The sequence below is a fragment of the Xenopus laevis genome, chromosome 4S (assembly GCF_017654675.1).
Source record: "Xenopus laevis strain J_2021 chromosome 4S, Xenopus_laevis_v10.1, whole genome shotgun sequence".
NCBI lineage: Eukaryota > Metazoa > Chordata > Amphibia > Anura > Pipidae > Xenopus > Xenopus laevis.
The window spans coordinates 100,303,924-100,315,993 of NC_054378.1; the positions used below are offsets into that span (position 1 = coordinate 100,303,924).

General features: G+C 40.9%; 1 protein-coding gene across 1 annotated transcript; it reads left to right on the top strand.

Annotated features, from left to right (window-relative positions):
• The first annotated feature begins 665 nt into the window (after positions 1–665).
• cbx6.S (chromobox 6 S homeolog) lies at positions 666–11,578 on the top strand. Its single transcript, XM_018261219.2, has 5 exons — positions 666–822; positions 3,023–3,066; positions 8,062–8,127; positions 8,751–8,817; positions 9,450–11,578. Exons 1-5 carry the CDS (start codon positions 754–756, stop codon positions 10,287–10,289), a joined length of 1,086 nt encoding a protein of 361 aa, XP_018116708.1. The 5' UTR covers positions 666–753; the 3' UTR covers positions 10,290–11,578.
• Positions 11,579–12,070: the final 492 nt, after the last annotated feature.

The following is a 12,070-nucleotide window of genomic DNA, read 5'->3' on the forward strand; positions in this document are numbered from 1 at the left end:
GCCGTTTCTGGGGAAGGAGCCGCCTGAGGCGGCTCCTGCAATGCCGCCCCCCGCACCGACTTACCTGTCGGCGAGGGGAGGCAGGAACACGATTGCGGAGAGCGCAATTGCGCTCTCTCGCAATAGCGCAGCCGAATTTCCGGTTTAAAAACCGGAAATTCGGCTCTTAAAGGTGCAGGAGCGGCTTTTTGCCGCCCCTGGAATCCTGTCCGGCGCTGCCGCCTGAGGCGAGCGGCTCAGCTCGCCTCATTGGCGGAGCGCCCCTGCCCCTAGGTGTGCTTCGTTTTCCAATGTTGCCTGAATTGTCTCACGAGAAAAATAATTTAGATTCTAACCGGCGCGAGGCAGTTGGGGGAGATTAGTCGCCCAAAGATGAGGCGATCTCCCCGAATCTGAACGTGTGTCTCTGCCCTAAAGCAAAAATCACATTTTATTGCTGTTACTTAGCACAAAGTCCATAGAAGATAAGATTTTTTGTTTGTTTGAAGTCGAGATTCAGGATATGTGAGGATGTTTGAGGGCCATAAGAGAACAAAAGTTTGGCTGAAGTTAGTAGGCGCGGTTGCCTCTGGGAAGAAAGAGTTTACGCAGTTTGTGAGAGGACACGCAGCTCCAGAGGGGCGTGGTCTAAAAGTTGACAGCAGAAAAAGGCGGAGCCAACAATAGCGGCAGGGGGCGGGGTTGAGCTGCTGAGGTGACAGCAGCCGGGAGAGGAGGAGCTGTCTGCTGGTCTTTGCCGGGGGCGCGCTGAACATGGAGCTGTCTGCTGTCGGGGAGCGGGTCTTTGCCGCAGAGTCGATTATGAAACGGCGTATTAGGAAGGTGAGAGCCTGTTGAGGAAACGATTGGTTGGGACAGACTGTGTGACGGGCTCCCCAGTGCCTGTGTTTATAGTGTTTATAGCTGCGCTGTCAGCTCCTGCCAGACAGGCCCTTCTGCATCGCAATGGCGCTGGTTTGCAGGCGTTAACTGTTTGCATGCAGGCTGCAGTTTAGGATTGCGGCGGGGAAACGATTCCCATCCCTGTGGTACATTCACGTCGCGCCGAGTCATAGTCGCGAGGTTGCCGTCTGGATAAAAAACAAATACTGGGAAAATGACAAATCGTCTGCAATGTGACCGGGTACAAGTGTTGTTTGTATACAAGCAGGTGGGCAGCCCAAGTGGCATGGAGGCAGCGTTAATTCGCACCCGATAGCGCAGACTTTCCCAACTGTAGGGCTTTACCCCCCCCCCACACCGAGCGCGTATTCGGATGGGGGCGGGGTCTAAATGCTAAATGCCAGCTGTGCTGACAGCTGCAGAGAATTCCCTTTTCCTGTCCTGCTACCCCAGCCTCAAGTGTTCTCTCAGGTCTGGAATGTTGGTGTCAGTTAAGGTAAGGGGCACCCACGGGGGTTGCACAGTTGCTTGCACATAGGGGAGTGTGCTTACAGTTCGTGTGCATAGAGTTGTAGTTCTACAGAAGATACCTGCTGGGTCTGAACACCTGAGTAGCAACAGCTGTACTCAAGCCCTACCTCCTGCCCACCCTGATACCAGGGCCGTATTTATATTAAGGCACTCGAGGGCCTGTGCCTAGGGCCGCAGATTTTGGTGCCTATAAATGTATTTTTTAAACTTAAAAAAAAAAAAATGCGTCTAGCCTCTTCCACGAATTTCCGTAGGAAATCCGGTGAAAAAACTGGGGGGGTGAGGGGTAGGGGGCCGGCTTGCTTGCAGAAGTGACATCTGCATGGTGTTACTTCTGCTATGTCCGTGCGTGTGATGTCATGCACACAACATTCTGACATCACATGGGGCATGTAGGGGGCTTGTTTAGGTCCAATCCCTAGGGCAGCATCAGATTTAAATACAGTCCTGCCGGATACCTAGAAGCCATGTTATATGAGGTTGGGCTTGAAGAGAGTCGGCGAATCAGATTTAACAGAAGGAGGGCCAAAGATTTCAGAATTAAACCTGTCCCTGTAACTACATCTGTAGCTACCGGCCTCACACCTGCACTGGCCTGCTACAGGACTTAATCCAGCGTGCTGGTGGTTGCTTTTGGTTGTGTATTTCTATTTCCAGACCTTTTTCCAGGGATGAAGGGAGGGTGAAACCCCCCGAAACATTGATACTGTTGGTGATATAATAAAAAAAGGGGTTCATCCCCAACTGCAGAGAATTGACTGAGTGTGGCTCCATGTACAAAAATTGATGTTGCTCAGGGACGTAACTGGGTCAACAGAGGACCAGCACCACCATTGCAGCTGAAGTGAATTGCAGGAGTGCGGAAGATACAACACATTACTTTTACCAGGGACATCCACAAGATGACCGAAGATATTGGCATGGGAGTGCAGTGCATCCCGTAATGTTTTGTGTCAAGTGCAGGATGGTGTTTCTGTTATCTTTTTCCCAAAATAACTGATTAGATCTCCTATAGAGCGAGAACTCTTACTGCAATCTAACTGCACAAGAGGTTTGTTGGCATAGCAGACTGACAATAATATGTCAGAAAGTTGGTTAGAAAAGAACCAGGATGCAGCTCAATCTCAGATCCCAAGCGGGTTTAGAATTTTTATGAATGTAGAGGATAAATCCAGCAGCAGAATAATATTAATAATTAATAATAATGTTCTTTTTGTGATCTGGAGACCCAAATTATACCACAGATATGGGCATAACAGACATAAAGTGTACCCTGAAGGGGCTTAGTTGATCCTGGGCTTTTTTTGGTGCTTTTGCCTGTATGCCGTGTTTCTGCTAAGGTTGCCCCCGACTGGTATTTTTGGCCTAGCCAATAAAAAGAGTGCCCAATGTTATCAAAAAGGAATATAGACAGAAATATAGGAAGCCCTGTATTATTGTCCGGTGACTCTAGTTTGTGCAGAAATAATCCTTAGTCTACATTTTCTGAACTGTTCCCTTTTCTATAGTACTTTTAAAATGCAAATACAAATATTGAAATTTAAAATGCAATCTTTGAATGTGGGCCATCTCAATACTTTTTTTTTTTTTTTTTTCTCATGTTTTATAGGGGCGTGTGGAGTATCTGGTAAAATGGAAAGGCTGGGCTATCAAGTAAGTATTTCATTAACTGTGTTTTGATTGATTCAAAAAATAAGTACAAAATATGCATTACAAATGCTTATTTAAATATGTCTTTATATATTCGCAGTACTTACAGTACTGATGCATCAGCTGAGTTTATTCCATCACTGACATCACTCATGTAATTTTAATGGGAATAGTGTAAACTTTCCCCAGTAATGAATGAATGGATGAACTACAGTACTCCCCAGGAAAACTTAACGGGGAAAGAATGATGAAATCACTGGGTGGTGCCAAATGTTAAGCACCCCCAAGTGATTACACTCACTTACATGATACCCATGGCCAGAGCTCTTGTTAGCAGAAAACTGAACTCACCAGGGTATTTCTGGAGAAGCACATGGAGTGACTCTTTTCCTGCATCTTCTTTCTTCACACAAGTTTGCATGCACTGTAGAGTGAAAAGCCGAAATGTGCATGCCCGATTTCCCCGTGCCCCATGAAAGGGGACAGAAGAGAGAGAATTGCTACCGATACATTTCTACATAAGTACCCCAGGTTGGTGCACTTTTCTGCTAACCAGAGCACTGCCCCTGGGTATCGGGTAAGTGATTACTATGTGCCTCACATTTGGGGGTACCTCACATTTGGCACACCACGGAGATTAAAAGTCTATACTCCCAAACAAGTAGGTCTCTAAAAATATATTGCCCGAAACAGCTCAAATGTAAAAACAAAAACATGCTTTATGTAAATAAACTATTTTCATAATATATTTTGATCCTATTATTCACGGTCCACACAAACAAACATACTTGTTAGGTCATATGAGCCAATTAACGGACAATGTTCTGTCTTTTGCTTCCACGCTTCTTCCTGTTAGAGTTGTAGTATTTCCGATCAGGTGATCTCTGAGGCAGGACGCAGACCATCACAAAATGTGGGGTTAATGTAAAACATGTAAAAAGGGAAATGTTAACCCTTAAATGCTATTTTGCAGTTAGCGTCTTTCAGATCTGTAAATATATTGGTAACAACATGCTATTCCAAAGCTCCATACAGTGTTTAAGTACTTCTGGAGTGATAAGCTGTGTTCTTCTTTCTTACGATTAATTTACCAAAGCAGCTGGATGGAACCGGAAATATTCCTATTTATGAGCAAGCTGGCTTAACATTTTGCAATAGCGTCCATGATGTTCAAGTGGACAAAATACTATTTTCTGCCTGCCCGCAACAACCCCCGCCACCACAAATGATTCACCAGTATTTTATCTCTTTTTAATTGTCCAGGAGTAGCTAATACCAAGAATATTTCAGTTAGACCTGCAATCTTGAGTCCTTGAGGCGAATTCGCAAAATTTTCCATGAAGTAGAAACCATAGTAACGAGCAGTTGGTTAAGGTCATTCAAATGTAGTAAGCTATTGAATGCAAATGTCTGATTGGTTAACGCAGATTTCTGCCACAGGCAAAATATACACTCTATTTTAATTAGAAATATTTTTTATTAGTGAACATTTACCATATCATATTTACCAAAGCTTTGCTGTGACATGGTCTTATTTTGTCACAGTATACAGCATAATGGCACGGGTAAAGCAGTAATGAACTAACTTCTTGCATATTGGGAGCGTTTTATATCTGTGTTTTATGTTTGAGAGGGGAAAAACCTCTAAATTTGCATTTAGGTAATGCACCTCATTGTAAGACTAGAGATTAGACATCCCTACACTCTGTGTAAATATAGAAGGAAAAGTAAGGTTAGTATGTCCCAAAACTGCACAAAACCTATACAGTATCAGTTCTACAGTTCTTGTCATCAGAGCACATGCACACTGGAATCTGTACAAAAATGAGTACAGGTATAAGATCTGTTAACTGGAAACCCATTGTCCAGAATGCTCAGAATTACAGGAAGGTTGTCTCCCATAGCTTCCATTTTATCCAAATAATTAAAAAAAAAATGTAAAAATGATTTTTTTTTTCTCTGTAACCATAAAACAGTATCTTTTACTTGGTGTAAACTAAGATATAATTAATCCTTATTAGAGGTAAAATCAGCCTAATGAGTTTATTTACTTTTAAATAATTTTCTAGTAGACTTAAGATATGAAGATACAGATAGATTCATTATCCGGAAAATCTCTGCTCCCAAGCATTCTGGATAACAGATCCCATACCTGTACATGCAATTTGAAGTTTCATTTTTGCACCCACAATATAACCCTCCGTTAAATAGCCCATTTGTCAACAAAGATTTTAACAAATTCAGACGTTTCAGTTTTAATGTAATTTGCTTCCTAAAGTGAGATGTCATTTCATTTTGAGAGTTGCACAAACTACAGTGTATCATGTATAACTCACACATGCCCATACATAAAAACTCCCCATCATATCGGGGCCAACTATGAGTGTAGAGAGTTTTTTTTTTTGGTTGTTTTTATGGGGTACTCTGTCCAAATGTCTTTATCTAGACTAAACACAAGATTATATAAAACATTTATTTTTTCAAATGGTTTCAATTATATTTTTCAGCTGTGATTACTAAAACTCTCCCACCCCCTGTACTTTTATTTACATGAGCAAGTAGTTAGCATTTCCCCTCCATGTCATAATGATTGATAACTCCCACGCAGTTAAGATGTTTTCCTGCTTTACTGCAAAGTAAACCAGCTGATTATAGAATCTCTCTGTGGCCACTGTAACACCCTTGATCCAGCTGCAGCTATTTACAGAGCCATCCGTCCTGCTCCTGTAGCAGAGCTTTAATCAGGGCTAAACAAGGGGGGAAAAATACAAATCTACAAAATATTCAGAAGCAGGTGTCCCAGCTAATCATTAACCATAAATCTGTGTAGTTGCCATGCACGGGAATCTGTGTTGGAGTGGGAAACTGTATGAATAAATACAGATTAGGGATCACCGCCCATCAAGAAACAGTAGATGGTGTGCAGGGTTAAAGATGGGAGTGGGAAACTGAAGGCATTTTGGGAATAATGTATACTACACATATAACATTAAACTTTACAGCTTGCAGAACATGTTGGATCATGCTGGTGTGAACTGTAGTGTTCTACTTTGACTAAAAAGATCACTACTGTTTTCAGAAAACTGGTATGGAACCTGTTCTCCAGATTCCTCAAGACCTGAGGTTTCCAGATACGGGGTCTCCATAATTTTGTTCACCATAGACAAAGTGTACTAAAAATCATTTAAGCATTAAATAAACCTAACAGGAATGTTTTGCCACTATTATGAATTTGTGCAGCTAAGTGAAGATCAAGTACAAAATGCTGTTGTATTATTACAGAAAAATAAATTTTTAAAAATTAGAATTATTTGCTTAAAATTGGCTCTGTGTGAGATGGCTCTGTAATTTGGACCTTTCTGAATAATAGGTTTCCAGATAAGGGATCCCATGCCTATACTGCTGATTATGCCACTGTGTACCATAGACAGGCATTTCATCCACCTGCCATTTTTCTACATAAACATTTCTGCTGTGATTCTTACCTGTGGGTTACCATGCTGCTTTGGGTGGGTAACACTTTTCACTGGTTGTAGATCAGCTTATTCTGTAGGTTTACAACAATATTTTCAGATTAACAAATTCTTAAGAGGTGTTGCAAATGCAGAGGGAATACATTATTTATTGGCATTATTATGTCTAGGGTGTGCTTCAGGGCCTGATTTCCATACCTTATCGGATTTACGGGCAATGCCTCTAGCTTCATTTGCGAGTTTAATCATAGGTATTACAGAGTTCACTGGTTAATCCAGGAGTCCTGTGTGGGATGCCACCCAGTGCAAAATTATATATATTTTTTTTACATAAAACAGTAGGACACAAAATTTCAACCTTGCATGGGCAGTAGGCACTATGTGATCCACTTCACCCAATAGACATACTGTAGTGGTATGTACCTCAAGGGTAGTTGCTAAGAAGGCCATTATTTGGGACCAATAGGTAGTTATTGCTGAGCAGGTCCAGGGGTAGGTCACATTTTTAATATATATTTCCATGAATTGTATTGTTGACCTACCCATATCTGCTTGCTCAGCTACATGGAGGTAGAAAATTCTCAGACAGAACACTATATCTTTAAATACCCCATACTTTAACTTTACAGAAGTTTACATTAGATGCCCACTATTGTTGTCTCTGTGTGTTTTGGTCCATTGCCAAGTTTTGGAAAGCCTTGGAACCATGTTGCACGTCACCATCATTTTCATAGGGCACACTAAGCTGATGAATAATAGTGAAGGGAGAGAAGCTGATGCAGTGATGTCAGGTCTTCCTATATCTGCATTAAAAGAAGAGTTTCTGCCTATGTGCAGCTACACAGAGCTGAGCGGAAATTGGATTTAAAATGCCTGCTTGCCCATTTTTCTGGCCAACTGCCACATCCGCTTCTCTTTGCCTCATTAATATTTATCAGGCCGAGAGAAATGTTCCATACGCAAGTGTGCTTTTGCCCTGAGCAGGTATTGCTTATCTATATAGCTTCTTTAAAATACATAACCATTTCCCACACACCTATATGCATTTCCAACATGACTTAGTGACATAGGTCTGCTTGATAAAAAGCAGGTCTCGGGGAGGACCTCTACAGCACTCTACGGGGCTGATTCACTAAGGGTCGAATATCGAGGGTTAATTAACCCTCGATATTCGACTAGGAATTGAATCCTTCACTCGAATTTATTGAATCGGCCCCTACATGTCAGAGGCCAACCACGATGCTTTTTACTACTTATCCTCTGTCTACTTAAACCATAATTCCCATAAACTTTGGGCTAATGCCAGACAGGACTGATTCTCTACATCATGTGCCGTACTAAGCCTTATGCCACTAATTCAGCCCCTCTATTGGCATCAGCTTTCTCCTATGACTGCACCCAGAGTATAAGATTTTCATAGGTATAAGATGCTGCAAAGTTACAGTAAAAAGCACTGGCATCCTGGTAATTCACCGCAGGTTTTATGTTTTTGCTGTATACATTTCTAATATGTGTTTTATTGCAGATACAGCACTTGGGAGCCAGAAGAGAACATATTGGATTCCCGCCTTATTGTAGCTTTTGAACAGAAGTAAGAATGTTTCTGTTCTCACCCTCACTTGCCTTGTATATTTTTTATGAAAGCATATTGTCTGCATTACCCTACAAGTTCTAAAAACAATAGGAAACATTTGCTTTTATTTATGGTTATGGGTGCTAAATTGCACATGTCGGGTGCCAATAGAAACCAGCACTAAATTTAAAACGGTCTACTTCAAGTTATAATATAAAAGCAAAGACCTGATAGGTAAGCTCTAATTGCTCTGTGACAGTAGGATTGGTTTTGTGTATGCAACAAAAGAAATAAACTGTATTCACAGTAAGAGGGCTTCTGGTCCACTGCCAAAAAGGAAAAGCTTGTAACTAGACCTGTAAAGCTTCACTAAGATTCAGTTTACAGCCCCATACAACTATAGACATGGACCCCTTTTTTTACCACTGATCCAGCTTGTCTCACGTGTCTCTGGAGCAAAGTGGTTGCTGAATGATGAGCTTAACTGGAGCATATCTGCTGTGGAAGGGTGGGGGAAGACCGGAATCTTTAATTGCTCAAGTCTGATTATACTAGGGAAAATATACAGCAGTCCCCAACCTGTAAATAAAAACCCATAATGAATTTATTATTCAATCTCTTATTCTCAATCTCTCACACAGGGAGAGAGAACAGGAAATTTATGGACCGAAGAAACGAGGCCCTAAACCAAAAACATTCCTGCTGAAGGTAATTTAAAATTTTAACTTGTGGTCTCTAATAAAGATAAAAATGCTGCCTGTGTGTGTCATACTTTGCCTGCCCTACGCTGCCTGTGCGAAGTGAGCCTGTTGGGGGTTTGTTTTAGGGGGTTGTTCGCATTCTGAATTAGTTGTTAGGGGGTCTCTAAGGTGTTTAATTGTGTGCCCAGGGTTGTTGTGCTATCCACTGGGAAGGAGAAGGCAAATGCATTTAAGGCTATAACTTAATAAACTTTGTTCATATATGAGTGATGAGTGATATCCCTGCAGTGAGCACCAACCATTTGGTTTTTAGGTGTGCTAACACCATTAATGTGGATATGGTCGTAAAAGTTCTTGTGATAACATGAGTGTGGTTGAAAGTGGCTGTGATTTAAAATCAGGGAGTAGTCAACACTGGCTTCCATTATTGACCCTCCACCACCAGAAAAATTCCGCCCCTTGTTACCACAGAAGTTGGACAGCACTGACCTATAAATGAAGATTCAATTTTCCACCATCATTTTAATTCACTTGATTTGAAGTCTTTGTTACATTTCTATTAAAATAAGCACATTGTTTAGCTTAAACACTTCTGGCAATATTTCTATTGATAAATATTTGTAATGTCCTTATTAACAGGCCAGAGCACAGACTGAAGCCCTGCAACTGAGTGATGTTCATTTCACCATGAAGCCTGGGTCCAGTCCCTCTCCAAAGTTGCACTCCAGTGCAGCAGTACATCGTTTAAAAAAAGATATCCGCCGCTGCCATAGCATGTCTCGCCGTCCACTCCCTCGCCCAGATCCCACTGCCCCAGCTGGAACAAGCTCTGGTATGCGCCCTCCTGTTTCACCTTTTTCTGAAACGGTTCGCATCATCAACCGCAAGGCCAAGCCTAGAGAGCCAAAAAGAAACCGCATCATCCTTAACCTCAAAGTCATAGACAAAGGGACAAAGGCTCCTCTGGGTCGCCCCAAAATCCCCTCCCGAAATAGGGTGATTGGTAAAAGTAAAAAGTATAGTGAAAGTATGCTTCGCAATCAGATACGCCATCTTAAATACGGGGCATTTTCTCTTTATAACAATCCAGCTCTTCATGGTCCTGAAGGGGCTAAAGATGGTAAAGAGTCTACCCAAGAAGGCTTGGCTGATGACAGTTCTAGTACTTCTGGGTGCCCCTCTCCAGCACCTTCTGATGACCGCCCGCCCAAGCTTATGCCGGAGACCCTCAGTCCTGCTGTTCCAGACTGGCAAGAGTCTGAGGCTTTAGATCTGTCAATCCCCCCAGAGTCCTCTGCAAGCAAGCGTGGTCAACGAGAACCTGAAGAGTCTGATGTTGATGAGGCTGGGGACTGGCGTCCAGACATGTCTCCTTGCTCCAACGTAGTGGTGACAGATGTCACTAGCAATTTGTTAACCGTCACCATAAAGGAATTCTGCAATGCTCAAGACTTCGAGAAAGTCGCAACCAGCAAATAAGTGCAGAAAGAGAGACACCTTCATGTAAGTGCAGGGAAAATATGGGCCCTGACATTTAAAGGTCCACTCACTCATACCAACTGAAGCTACGCCACCCTTTCACAAGAGGTCTATATTTGATAGGTGCTACTCTTAAAATGTAATATTGGTGCTTACATATCTTTGTGTCTGAAAACTTGTTCTAAATAGTAAATTTTTCTGTAACATTTTTAAGTGAGACAGAAAAAACAAAAACACGATGCACAATCCCATCCCATAAGCTGGCTTTTTACGATGTATCTAAAACCACAAACCTTACTGCATCCCTGTCCTTTCTTGCAATTTGAGGGGCAACAAAAACACATTTTACATCAAATGTATCTGTGAAACCTTGGATTGTGGGAGTAGTATAATGGTTGTACAGTAAAGAATGTGCCAGCCATCTTTAATTTCTTTAATGTTATGTGAAATTGTGGCATCTGAATGAAATTGCAGCAATATATATATAGATATATATATTATATATAAAGCTGAAAATATTTATTTAAAATAACCAATGAATTAGCTGCAAAAAGCCACTGCCGTTTGTACTTCCGTATCTATGATATTCAATATATTTCTTAAAATGTAGAGGCTTAAACTATAAAAAGCTGAAATCTTGAATAATTTATTTAAAATATTAAGCTCAATATAAATGCATCATGGTGGGCATACCATTAAATTTAAGGAGGTTCGCAGTACCTTAGCCCAGTTGACCAAGTGCCATAATACATGTTTGAAACAAACCGTATACATTTCATATCAATGGCACACCTTCTATTTTCATTATTTGATTCAAGTCATGTCCGTGTATTAGTTCGAATTTTCAGTCTGTACATGGGCCAGTGTTTTAATGAACTCCCAAGTCAAACGTTTGGATCTGATGCAATTTACCTTCTGCATAGACCAGCGGTATAGTATACAGATCTATTGTCTGTTTGAACATTTTCAACCTTACTGACCAATGTAAATGGTTCACTGCAGATTGAGTGAATGCACTTTTAACTACTTATACTTCAGTGATGAAAAAGCTAGTACAAGTCCTGGCAGGATTCAAACTCCCATTTTGGTGCTTTATTCTGGTGCTAAATATTATTTATCCTTTCTCAGCTAACAGACCGTTAAATGTTTTCTCCTGCGCATGCTCCCTTTTTTCCCTAAAAGCAGCATATGACTAGGATATTCATGCAAATTGAACTCACCCAGCTTCCAGATGTAACACATGCAAGGTATCTGTTTCTGAACGATAAATTTCTTCCAGATATTGAAAATAAGACTGGTTGATTATTTTTGCCACTGGTTCTCTTAATGCAAGTCAGCAGTATCATCTGAATCAATGAATGGGGGTATGCGGATAGTCCTTGATCCTTTTCACGGGTGACTGAAATGGCTGGAGATGCAACGGTTTTGCATCGTCTTAAAGAAAATATCCACATCTAGGCAAATGAAACCCATGTTCTAAATTTAAAATGGCAAATAATTTTTCAAGGAGGTGCCTGTAGAGTTATTTTTGTCTTGCCATTGTTATTTTAAAAGAAATTGTTCAGTATAAAAATAAAAACTGGATAAATATATATATATATATATATATTATATATATATATATATATATATATATATATATATATATATATATAGCCCATGCAAAATAAAAAAATTTTTTAACAGAGTTAGTTACAAAAAAAATGTAATCTATAAAGACTGGAGTGACTGAATGTCTAATATAATAGCCTGAACCCAACTTTATGCTTTGCAGCTCTCTG